General features: G+C 44.5%; 1 protein-coding gene across 1 annotated transcript in view; it reads left to right on the forward strand.

Moving 5' to 3' along the window:
* The first annotated feature begins 3834 nt into the window (after positions 1 to 3834).
* LOC141917553 (BDNF/NT-3 growth factors receptor-like) overlaps positions 3835 to 13300 on the forward strand; it is a 243026-nt gene continuing 233560 nt past the window's right edge. Inside the window, exons 1-2 of the mRNA XM_074810810.1 lie at positions 3835 to 3910; positions 3997 to 4385. Of these exons, the coding sequence (XP_074666911.1) occupies positions 4174 to 4385 (212 nt within the window). The 5' untranslated portion in view covers positions 3835 to 3910; positions 3997 to 4173. The remainder of the gene's footprint in view (positions 3911 to 3996; positions 4386 to 13300) is intronic.

Raw genomic sequence — 13300 nt, forward strand, 5'->3', positions numbered from 1 at the left:
ACTCTGTGTAAGTACTGCTCAGCAATAATGAAAATATGCCTGTATTATCAACACTGTTTTCATCACAAATCCAAAACACATCCCCATACTAGCAACTATGAAGAAAATGAACTCTGTCCCAGCCAAAATCAGCACAGGTGCCAAAAAAGACTGTGGTAGGTTGACCTTGGCTGATGACCAGGTGTCCACCAAGCTGCTCTATCACTCCCCTCCTTAGTATGAAAGAGGGAGCAAATAAGATGAAAAACTCGTGGGTTGAGATAAAAGCGGTCTAATAAAGAAAAGCAAGCCCGCACATGGAAACAAAGCAAAAAAAAGTATTCTCTACTTCCCATCAGCAGGCAATGTCCAGCCACTTCCTGGGAAGTAGGGCCTCAGTATGCATAGTGGTTGCTTCTGAATACAAATGCCTTAATAATTAATGCCCCCCCCCCCCCCCCCCCCCGTCAGCTTTTATTGCTGAGCACGATGTCTCTTTGGTCAATTGGGTCAGCTGTCCTGGCTCTGTCCCCTCCCAACCTTTTGCCCACCCCTACTAGCCTTGATGCTGTGGGAACACTGCTCAGTCAAAACACTGGTGTGTTATCAACACCCTTCAAGCTACAACTACAAAGCACAGTACTATGAGGGCTGCTATGGGGAAAGTTAACTCCACCCCAGCCAGACCCAATACAGTCATGCATGACTTCCCCTTGGTGAATCCATGCTGACTACTCCTGATGACCTTCTTGTCCTTCATGTGTCTGGAAATGGTTTCCAGGATTAGCTGCTCCATCACCTTCTCAGGGATTGAGGTGAGGCTGGCCAGACTGTAGTTCCCCGGGTCCTCCTCCTTGCCCTTCTTGAAGATAGGTGTAACATTTACTTTCCTCCAGTCCTCGGGCACTTCTCTCAGTCATCATGATTGATCAAAGATTATCAAGAGTGGCCTTGCAATGACATCAGCCAGCTCCCTCAGCCCTTGTGGGTGCATCCCATCAGGGCCCATGGACCTGTGTATGTCCAGGTTGCTCAAGTATTCTTATCCTCTAACCCAACCCTGTTCCACCAAGGGTACATCTTCCTTACTCTAGCCTTTCCCCCTGGTCTCAGGGTCCTGAGATTCCTGAAGGCCAGTCTTGCTACTAAAGACCGAGGCAAGGAATGCATTCAGTATTTCCACCTTTTCCATGTCCTGTGTAACCAGGTGCCCCATCTCATCCAGCAGTGGGACTACATTTTCCCTAGTCTTCCTTTTGCCATCTATATACTCACAGAAGCCCTTTTTGTTGCCTTTGACATCCCTTGCCAAATTCAATTCCATTTGGACTTTAGCTTTCCTAATCTCATCCCTGAATGTTCAGACAATGGCTCTGTATTCCTCCAAGTTTCCTGTCCTTTCTTCTACCTTCTGTATTGTCCTGATCCAATGTCGGGGGAGGTTTCGATATGATCCCAAGAGTGAGATTAAGACACAAACGAGGTCAAATGCCGTATACCTAAAACAGGTTTTTATTATTAAATAAGTGAAGAGGGGTAGCAATGGGACAGAATGGAAGGAAAAGGCAGAAATAAAGCAAGGATGTGGGATATGGCTGCAAGAATAGTCACCACCATGGATCCAGTGGCATCCCGTTGGTCCTCAGTCTTCAGTTCTTCGGTGGTGGGTGCACACGGATCTGGCTTTGATGGTAGATGCACACTGAGCAAAATTTTCTGCTGCCTTTTTAAGTTCATCGCATCTGCTGATTAGCATATCTGCCCACCTTTAGTTTTTTTTTTCTCTGGTCCCACAGGTTTTGTTGCATCCGGCAGAAACGTTTTTGCCTCTTGTCAGTTCATTAGCCATGCATGTATGGGGTCTGGCCTACACAATAGAGCCACAAATGGCTACAGGATGGGGCCAGCTCAGTACAATCTGCCCCTTTGAGGCTTATCTAAGGAGTTTGACAATGCAACGTCAAAGGAATGGGGGGGGTGCATCCTTCAATACACTCCCGCTTTCCTGGGCGATACTCCCCAGACCAATTCACAGGCCGCAGCAGCTTGTCCTGGAGGTTTGCACAGACACAAGCAAGCTTTGAGACAGACATATGACATTTCAGTCTCTCACATGTATGCATCCTTTTTGTGTTTGAGTTTTGTCAGGAGCTCCTTGTTCATCTACACAGGCCTGCCAGTATGTTTGCCTGACTTCCTTCTCATTGGGGTAGAGCTCTCTTGAGCTTGGAGGAGATCATCCTTGAATATTAGCCAGCTTTATTGAGTCCCTTTTCCCTCCAGGGCCTTATCCTATAGGACTTTTTTCAGTAGATCCCTGAAGACGCCAAAGTCTGCTCTCCTGAAGTCCAGGGTTGTGAGCCTACTTTTTACCCTGCTCCCTGCCCTCAGGATCCTGAACTCCACCATCTCATGGTCACTGCAGCCAAGGCTGCCTTCAGCCTTCACATCCCCAATGAGCCCCTCCTTGTTTGTGAGTATGAGGTCCAGCAGAGCATCACTCCACCTTGGCCCTTCTAACATTTGTGTCAGGGAATTGTCATTGATGCTCTTCAGGAATCTCCTGGATTGTTTTTGCCCTGCTGTGTTGTTCCTTCACTTTTAGGGATCCTGATGGGGAGACTGCTGTACGTCGAGGAGTTAATGATCCACATAACAGTTAACCTGAGTAGGCCCAGGCCTGTGCTGTACCATGCTGTGCTGCATGTACAGCGTGGCCTTCGGGCCTGCATTGTTCTGCAGATTCCTTGGCTGAAGGACAAACTTAGCTAGCTCATTTTACAAGGAGCCTTCAGGGAGCTCCCACTTGGTACTGGTAATTGCACTACCTGCATGGCTTTGTGTTTAACTAAAAGTGCAGCAAGAAGTTATCATGCAAACATCCTTTATGAATAGAGTTGTTTTCTTGTTAGAAAATTATATAATAGCTGGAATGACCAAAAAGGAGGAACCTCTCTCCATGGACAGAATTTGCACAGCATGCCATGGGAGAAATCCATCCAGGGTCTGTTTGATTCTGCATGAACACAGGGTTCCAAGCATCTAAATGGATGTAAGATTTACTTGTTATCTATATTCATCTTCTTATTCTGTCTTACTAAAACAGCTATTTTATTAAGCCATTTGTTGTCAGGCCTTTCTTATTGAGATCCAGAAAGAACCCTGCACCATCTCTCTTTCTCTCACATACCCCCCCCCCCCCCCGGGGTAAAACACCAGCAGATACTGGGGTGGTTGAAGTCCCTCATGAGGAACAGGGCCTGAAAATGTGAGGCTATTTCTAGCTGTTTGTAGAAGGCCTCATCTACTTGTTCTTACTGATCAGGCAGCCTAAAGCAGACATCCACTACAATGTCACCTGTATTGGTCTAGTTTTTAATCCTTAGCCATAAACTCTCAGTTGGCTCATCATCCATCCCTAGACAGAACTCCATGCATTCCAGCAGCTCTCTCTCATACAGGGCAACTCTCTTGCTCCTCATCTCTGTCTTCATCTCTCCCTGTCTCCCTCTCTCACATCTGCTCTCCTTCTCAGGCTGTCTTTCACTCTCCCCATCTTTCTCTCTAAGTCTCTTTCTCCCCGTGTGTTGCTTTCTGTCTCACCGTCTGTCCTCCCCTCTATTTTCCCCCCTTTCTTCTTTTCTGTTTCCGTCTCTTTCCCCGTCTCGCTCCTTCCTTCTGTCTCCCTGTCAGCTAGAGGGAGGAGGATACGGTGCATAAAGCGGCAAGCACAGAACCCTGCGTTCCGCTTCCGCCGCGACCTGCGCTGTTTCTTCCATTCCTTCTCTACCGCGGGCATCGGTCGGCAGAGCCCCCGCAGGTGGAAGCGCTGCCTCTGCCACCTGTCTCTGCCGCTCCGCGCGTTTTGCAGCATCATCGGGAACCACCGCGGGTCAGGCGGCGCCGCTGCCCGTCCGCAGGGCCAGGGCAGGTACTAGGGCGGGCCGCGCCACGCCGTGCCGTGCCGTGCCGGCGGCCTCTCTCGCCTCTCATCACCCCTTTCTGTCTGTCTCGCAGCAGCGCCTGGTCCCGCCGCCCTGCAAAGCCTCCCGGGCGTCTGCGGTGCGTCCATGTAAACCCTGGCCGCGGGGTGCTCGCCCGCGGTTCCGAAGGCTGCGCACCCTCCGATCGTGTTCCCCGGCAGTGGTTGTAGGTGGAGGACATCGAGGCAGCGCTGGAGTGAGCGCGGGCGGCATGGCGTCCTGGCGGCAAAGACGGCCGGGCCCCGGCTTGGCGCGGCTGTGGGGCTTGTGCTGCCTAGTGCTGGGCTCCTGGTGGGGCGCGCTGGGCTGCCCCGCGTCCTGCCGCTGCAGCTCCTGGCGGATCTGGTGCGCGGAGCCGACGCCAGGCATCATGTCCTTCCCCTTGCCGCAGCGGAGAGCCGAGGGCGACAATGTCACCGAGATGTGAGTACGGCTCGGCCCCAGCTCCGGGCGTGGGGATGGCGGGGATGGAGCCACCGGAGCGACGTGGGGACGGCGGGCAGAGGGGAAGTTCCCTGCGCTGAAATGCACTTGCTCCGCGGACTGATGTTCTAGCTGGAAGCCTAAAAGTCCGGTGTGATTTAATTTGGACTTGACTTCCCAGAGATATCATTTCGAACCCATTTAGATGATCCTAGTTGCCCGCGATACGATTTCCTGGGAGCGGGACGGGCAGTGAAGCGGAGCAGCGGAAGGTCGGCGCGGAGGTCCGCGGTCCGCGGAAATACCCGGGGTTGCAGAAGCGCGCAGCTGGCCTGCGTTCCCTGCCCTTGCATCTGCCAGGTGGTGGTGTGGAGTATGCACCACTCAAATCTTGCTTCTGCTTCGGCAGCAGATTTGGAAAGGTTTTTTATTTCTCCTTTTTAATTTTTTCTCCCTCCGTTTAGTCCCGCAAATGGAGAGTTTGGTGGGTGGCCTTGCCCTCTCAGATCTGCACTTTATATTCTTTTTATATTATATATTTATATTTATATAAATATAAATTTATATTTATATTCTTTTTATATTTAAAAAAAAGTGTGTGGAGGGGAAGAAAGCGATGCAGCACATTCTGATAGAAGGGAGAGCAAACTAGCTTCCTTGCCCTGGTCATAGGCACGTGAGTCTGCTTTGCTCTTCCCTATAAGGTAGCTGGAAGGAGAAAATACTGTCTGCAGAAGAACATTGCGCTGTCTCTCAGCAAGTGTTGGAGCATTAGGAAACCCTCATTCATTAATAGTGAGGAAAGTGGAAGGGTTTCTGTTTGGTTGGTTTTTTTCCCCTCTTACTCCATGTGTTTTTTCCAACCTTGTTTGACTGCAAATTATTTCAGTAAAGGAATCCAGTAGCTTTTTGTGTTTAGTCATCCATCCTTTTTACAGCTCTGTGGAATCTACATACTTTGCCTGAGAAAAGCTGCAAAGACTTGCTGAGCAAAAATTTAGGATACCAGATTTGTAGACGATAGATATGGGGAAAAAACCCCTCTACAGCTGTTTTGTCCATTTCCATCTTCCCCAGCACCTGCTGTTTCTGCATTGTTTCCCATGACATTTTTAATATAAAAGATAACAGAATATTTACTTCCAAAATATATACAGATTTCTAACTCTCCCTTCTCCTTCTTTCTCCTCTTTTTCAGTTTCCTTTAGAAACAATGAGAAAATGCCATTAAATTTGGTGTGACTTCAGATTAATTCTAGCTCTTGGGCTACCTTTCTGCAGTTTTTTATAGTCAGTTTGCTGCATTTCCCCATGTATGTGTGTGGAAAAAGCTGGAGACATTAATTTCTTCAACTTGTATAGGGCCTACCTTCGGTAGATTTTTAGGACCTAAGAGAATGAAGTAATCTTTCTAAGTTGTTACAACAGTTATTGTTTCAGATGTTTTTTTAATATTCTGTGGACTGCTTAATTTAAAAAAAAAATTGCTTCAAGCTATGCACTATTGCTTATTTTTATAAGCTTTTCTAGTCTTGTTATCCAGTATGTTCAATTTCCCCCTAGAACTTAAGCTCTGTTTAAAAGATCAGAGAAAAAATGCATATGTAAATATATATGCTAGACATGATCAACTTAAAACATACCCAGTCATTTTGCATTGATATTTTTGGGTTTTATTCTTTTCTGTGCTTTTTCAGCATCACTGAATGCTTTTTCAGCATCTTTACATTTCTTTTCATTTTTTTACTGTCTCATTCTGTGACATTGCATGCTGTGTTTGATGATCTAAAAACATTTTGTAGTACTGAATTTCTCAGGAGATGCTATTGCATGTATTTAAGATGCTTATTTTTTAACATAAATCATGAAGGCCCTTTAATTAGTTTGTAGACATAAATTAAAAATTGGAGTCCTGCAGCTGCCATATTATTTCATTGTGGGAACTTAGCAAATAATAAATATGTAAGGAAGCATTTCTAATATGGTAGATACAGAGTGTGAAAACATATTTTTTAACACTGCATGTCTTGTTTATTCTAGCTAATCAACCTGTTCAAGAGGCTGCAGCATGCATTTTATTTAGGAAGCCTCAGGCTTGATTTTTCTTTTATATGTTTTGTAGTTACAGGAACACAATTCCATTGATCTCTGGTGGAATTACTCTTGGTACAAATGAGAGTGAGAAGAGCATAAGACACTTAATTTCTTGTAATATATTCCTTTATATTTCCTGAATGTCTTTTGAGACCAATCCTTCATTTATTGCTTATGTCCTGCTCTTGATTGGAGTGGGTCCCACAGTCCTAGGCAAAGCATCCATTGACTCTCTGGGAATGTTGCCTGAGGTGATACCGTAAAAGTCGGTCGGAGAAGATCTCTCTAAAACTCAGAAGTCAGAGTGTTAGAAAGCAGGCATTCTTTATTTCAGCGCTGGGTGCATGGGGGATCTCTCCACCAAACATGCACACCTTAAGCCAGTGAAACCCCGACCTAAATGCAGGTATCTCATACATATCCACGAGGTCTTACAATACAAACATACATATTCATAATGATGTGTAATTAGTCCTGGAATTTCTGTATCAACAGTCTCTTCCGTAGGCCATAAATGTATCAACATTGTCATGCTTTCCTCCATCTTATCCAAACGTGATATGATGCGCATCCTTGATCGGTGCCATCGTCCTTGGTTCTCGGTTTGATGTGTGATGCATATCCTTGAATGGGGAGTCATCCTTTGGGTTGCAAATCACAGGTGTCCCTTGTCTGCGGGGGGGGGGGGGGGGGGGGGGGGTGCAGGTGTCCTCCATCTCCAGGTATGCAGATCTCCTCCATCTCCAGGTGTCAGAGGCCCCAGTCCTTTGTCCTTGTTTTACAATTCAGAAATGCCTTGCTTTTACAGCTCAGAGATGCCTTGCTTTTACAGCTTAAAGGAATTTTAGTTTAAAGTATAATTTAAGTTTACTATAGCTAACTATTTTACAGTTATGCTTAACTTTCTTAATATACCTATATCAGAGGGATGCCTGGATTTGCCTGGGAATGTTCCTTATCTGGGAAGAAGGCCATATGCACTGGGAATTTTGCAGGTGGGATACTGCATGGTTGGGTCAGGCATGTAAAACCCATGGTGGTGCAAAGGGTTGGCCATGGGCCAGGTGGATGACACTGAGCAGGCAGGGTATGAGTGGGCAGCAAGGGTTTCCCCTTGGCTTTGAGAAGTGGGAGAGAAAGTTGAGGTGGTGCTGGTAGGAATAACAGCTGCAGTTTCCCACACACTGAACAGCCTCCACCACTTAGTACCTAGGTGCCTTGACTCTATTTTGGCCCATAGATAAATAGCACTTTAGAGCTTAATAAACACTCTCTTTCCAGTCCAGGTATTACTTTATTCCTAGTTGGATCACCATCCAAATCCACTGAAATCAGCAGAAAGACCTCCAGAGCACTTTTGCATCAGCCCTGTGAGACTCAGCTGCTGAAACTTGGTATGGGAGGACATAGGAGTACTTCTGCCTGGTGCTTTTCTTAGTTATCTTCCTCACTCTTCCCCTTCCTAGTTGTTTTTGCACAGTTTTATCTTCTGATGGATAAAAGACAGATTTCCAGAATCCTGTGCCTCTAATAGAATAATGGAATCATTTAGGTTGGAAAAGACCCTTAAGATCATTGAGTCCAACCATTAACCTAACACTGCCAAGTCCACCACTAAACCATGTCCCTAAGTGCCACATCTACACATCTTTTAAATACCTCCAGGGATGGTGACTCAACCACTTCCCTGGGCAGCCTGTTCCAATGCTTGACAACCCTTTCAGTGAAGAAACTTTTCCTAATATCCAATCTAAACCTCCCCTGGTGCAACTTGAGGCCATTTCCTCTTGTCCTGTCACTTGCTACTTGGGAGAAGAGACCGACACTCACCTCACTACAACCTCCTTTCAGGTAGTTGTAGAGAACAATAAGGTCTCCCCTCAGCCTCCTTTTCTCCAGACTAAACAACCCCAGTTCCTTCAGCCACTCCTCATAAGACTTGTTCTCTAGACTCTTAACCAGCTTTGTTGTTCTTCTTTGGACCCGCTCCAGCACCTCAATGTCTTTCTTATAGCGAGGGGCCTAAAACTGAACACAGCATTCAAGGTGCAGTCTTACCAGCGCTGAGTACAAAGGGACAATCACTTCCCTAGACCTGCTGGCCGCACTATTCCTGATAAAACCCAGGGTGCTACTGGCCTTCTTGGCCACCTGGGCACACTGCTGGCTCATATTCAGCCAGGTGTTGACCAACACCCTCAGGTCCTTTTTTCCGCCAGGCAGCTTTCCAGTCACTCTTCCCCAAGCCTGTAGCGTTGCACAGGGTTGTTGTGACCCAAGTGCAGGATCTGGCACTGAGCCTTGTTGAATCTCATATAATTGGCCTCGGCCCATCGCTCCAGCCTGTCCAGATCCCTCTGTAGAGCCTCCCTACCCTCAAGCAGATCAACACTCCCACCCAACTTGGTGTTGTCTGCAAACTTACTGAGGGTGCACTGGATCCTCTCATCCAGATTGTTGATAAAGGTATTAAACAGAATGGGCCCTGATATTGAGCCCTGGGGGACACCACTTGTGACCGGTTGGCAACTGGATTTAACTCCATTCACCACAACTCTTTGGGCCTGGCCATCCAGCCAGTTTTTTACCTAGAGAACAGTACACTCATTCAAGCCATGATCAGCCAATAAGATTAGATTTTTGTCCTTTTGCTTAGGGTGCTGACATGTGCTGGTCTCAGTCTGGAAAGCATGTGCCCATGCTAAAATTGTTTATCGCAACACAGCTTAATCATAATAATTGTTTTTTAGCATTGGTGTTATTAGAGATAAACTGAACTCCAGAGTGAGGCCTGAATTAAAATCATGTAATCAGGCATTGAAGCTCAAACTAAGAGCTAAGGAGCAAGAATGGTGATAGTAAAGTTAATATATAAATATTGTTAAATCCATACACTATAGATACAATGGCACATGAGTAATTCTTAGCAAGATCACTTGAATAAAAATATTAATACAATAGTAAATGAGTCACTTCAAAAGTTTTCAGGATTTTTTGTAAAAAGCTTGATCTAATATTTTCTCTTTAAGTAAAATGTACTCTTAGTATATTTTAGTGTATATGACTCTTCATAGTCCTTGCTATCAAAGTATCTTCTTGCAGTGCAAGTATATTTCTGGCCTAGTTTAGCAGCTCTAGTATCAAGTCATTAATATGTTGTCTTATGATTATTCAGGTGAATGAGGTTTGAAATTATTTAGTGTATTTCAGGAAGAACTGCTTGTCAACAAAATGGTAGGTGTCTTTTAGCTCTTCCCCTGTAAAAGAGAGAGGTGATTGTGTAGTGTATACATTTCAAAACCACAAAGTAAATTTCTAATGCAGTTATATAAAGCACTCTAGAATTGTTAATAAATAAGACAGGATAAGTAATTTACAGAGTAAATTATTTAACAAGTCATGTGAGCCCATGCTAAAAAAAAAAAGCATGTTTAAATTCATATGAAGCTCAGTGCTGTTGGTATTTTGGGTCTCTCTCATTTTAGAATTTTAGACTCTGTTCAAGATTAAATATATTATAAAACTGTCAACAGGGCTTCTCAATCCCCATCCCCTTCCTCCTGAAAACACTTTTGTCTGTGCAGGATGGCACAGCTTGGCTGGATTTAATGTTTATTTCTGGTGTTTTGGAATGATACAGTAAAATACAAGGCATCAGGCTGCAAATTATTAAAGGGATTTTGGACAGTTGTGATACAATAGCTCCTTTTAGGAATCTGTCCATGTTTTTTCATCTTCTTCTAAAGATCTTGGTTACGGTGAGTTGAAATTAAGCATTATAAAAATCAATTTTGTAATTTCCAGGCTCTAAATATACCCCAAATATCACAAACCATAGGGTTTTATATATTCTGGTTTCTTTTTGATCTCAGGTAACCTTTTGCATTCCTTGCTTTAATCCTTGTTCTTCCAGTCAGTGAGGACTCATGGGACTCCTTAGGAACTTATCTGGGGTTGTCTCTGGCATGCTGAGACAGTGCAAGCTGGCTGTTGCTGGAGGAGGGCAGCATCCTTCAGGAGGTGTTCAGTGTTGTGCAGGATTGGGCTAGCAAGACACTACCTGTAGTTCTATGTCTTTAGTCACTCAAGAGTTTTAAGAGAGGTTTGGGATTTATATACTTTGTATGAATTTGAGACTTCGGTCTACAATATGTTGCTTTTATGAAACTTCCACTTCTTTCCATACTAATGAGAAAACAGAAAGCCCAGGAGTCCAGCTTCCAATAGCTTTAGAATGGCATTTACCAGATTTTTCAGATTCTCTTTTTCCTTTATTATTTTTATGCTGAAAGTATAAAAGAGAAAGAAGCCTATTGAGATTCTAGATCTCAAATCTCTCTTGTGTTGGGTTTGTGTGTGTGGTGGGGGATTTTGGTAGTGGGGGAGGGGGCTACAGTAGTGGCCCCCTGTGAGAAGCTTCTCAAAGCTCCCCCGGCTCCAAGTCGGACCCGCCTCTGGCCAAGGCCGAGCCAATTAGTGACAGTGGCCACACCTCTGTGATAACATATTTAAGAAGGGGAACCTGGGAGGAGTGGGAGTTGTGAGGAGGAGTTGTGAAGGAGATACCAATGCAAACATCAAGGTCAGTGGAAGAAAGGAGGAGGGGGGGAGGTGCACTGGAGCAGAGACTCCCCTAATGGTGAGAGGGCAGGCTGTCCTCCTGCAGCTCATGTAGGTCCACGGTCGAGCAGATGCCCACTTGCAGCCCATGGAGGACCCCACGCTGGAGCAGGTGGCTGTGCCTGAAGAAGGCTGGGACTCTGTGGGAAGCCCCCACTGTTGTAGTTCGGTACTGGGAGGACTACAGAATGCAGGAGGGACCCACGCTGGAGCAGCTCAGGAAGAGCTGCAGCTGTAGGAAGGACTCATGTCGGAGAAAGTTCGTGGAGGACTGTCTCCGTGAGAGGGACCCCGTGCTGGAGCAGGGGAAGAGTGTGAGGAGTTGTCCCCCTGAGGAGGAAGGAGCAGCAGAACTGACTGCAACCCCTATCCCCTGACCCCCTGTGCTGCTAAGGGGCAGGAGGTAGAGAAATTGAGAGCAAAGCTGAGCCCAGGAAGAAGGGAGGGGTGGAGGGAAGGTGTTTTTAAGATGTGGTTATACTTCTCACTGTCCTACTCTCTCTGTTAAGTGTTGTTGTTAGTGTCTGAATTAAATTGATGTTCTTTTTCTTCCCGTAATGAGTCTGTCTTTTGCCTGTGACCATAACTGGTAAGTCATCCCTCCCTGTCCTTATCTCGATTCCTGAGCCTTTTGTTGTATTTTTTCCTTTCCATTCCTGAGGGGGAAGGAGTGAGTGGCTCAGTTGCCCTCTGGGCTCAAACCACAACAACTCCAAAGCAAAAACTTTTCTGTAACTAAATAAAGGTTTTATTTCTTCATTTTGAATTAGTTTTAAAGTAAGAAGGGAAGAAAATAACATACTTTTTAGACTGCAGTTCTCTCTCTCCAGTGTTTGTCACGTGTCACTAAAGGTGGCTAGTAGGATTTCTTTGCCCAAGCTGGGTGAGTATAGTAGGTAATGAAGTATAAAAATGATGAAAAACAGAGCAGAGATCTTTAAAAACCCTCTCAATACTTTATTGATGTTAAATGTATCTTTAGCTTGTTATATTTGGAAAACCTTTATTTGAAAACTGTCCTTTAAAAAGGGAAGCACTCTTTGTATTAACTTATCATTTATGTGCATTTTAAATGGAGAAATAAATTCATAGAGGTTTGAAAGCCATATGCCTATGCTGCATGGGATGTGAATACAAACTATTACTGGACACTGTTTGCGTTTACAAAGATCTACTTATACAAATGTATGTAGGCACATAGCTGCTGTTGAAATCAAATATATTGAGGATGCACCTTAATTCCTTTCTGATTGTGAGCCTAAGTTTTCAGAAACTGCATAAAGCAAAGCAAACCAAACTAGCATCCCCTGAAATATGCATATTGAGATCTTGTTTCTTATATAGCTACAATTAACCATAGCATTACAGAATCCTAATGCACTTCTGGTAAAGGAGCCATGCCATGAAAATTCTATTGTGAATATGTATATTTTAAAAAATTTTCCTGGAAGAAAATGACCTGTATTGACTGATGATTATCAACAGCATTTGTAGCTGAAATGATTAAATATATTTAATACCACATCAGCTACTCTTGTTTCTGACATTCTTGAAGATCAGATTTCAGGCTAATATTCCTTAGTTCTAATCAGGGCCTGAAGAAAAAATTTTTTTACAGAACTAAGAGAAAGTAGAACAAGGCAGACACAAGACCCAAGACATTTGTAAAAGCAGTTTAAAAGATCATAATCTCTAAATGGTGTAACTTGAACCAGCCTTTTGCTAAGCCTACTGCTCCCGATCCAGCAAGATACTTAGACACCTTTTATTTTAAGGGGAAGCCAAGGCTCAGATTCTGGCCTTGTTAAAATTGGTGGCAAAATGCCAATGGAATTAGCATTTCACTAATGTAGAGTAGTTTAGAGAACATATGCTAAGGATGAAAAGAACTTTGATTCTTGAGGCCTATTAGTCCATCATGTGATTTATTTTTGGCTTGGGGCTTTTCTTGGATCCCAAGTGTTTTCCTACTGTGTGAAGACTAAATATGTTGAGGCAAGATGAAGTTGAGATTGAGTTTTTTAGATGGGTGTTTTTTTACAAAGTTTCAAGTAATTCCATGTTTAAATGAACCTGCTGTTGCGGAGGGTCTCAAATAAACAAAAAACAGCCAAAAAATAAAAATGTGCTGTCAACACAATTAACTAGCACTCTGCAAGCATACAACAGCAGATTTGAATGTCTGTGAGAGGAGAACAAAA

Source organism: Strix aluco, chromosome W (assembly GCF_031877795.1).
Source record: "Strix aluco isolate bStrAlu1 chromosome W, bStrAlu1.hap1, whole genome shotgun sequence".
NCBI lineage: Eukaryota > Metazoa > Chordata > Aves > Strigiformes > Strigidae > Strix > Strix aluco.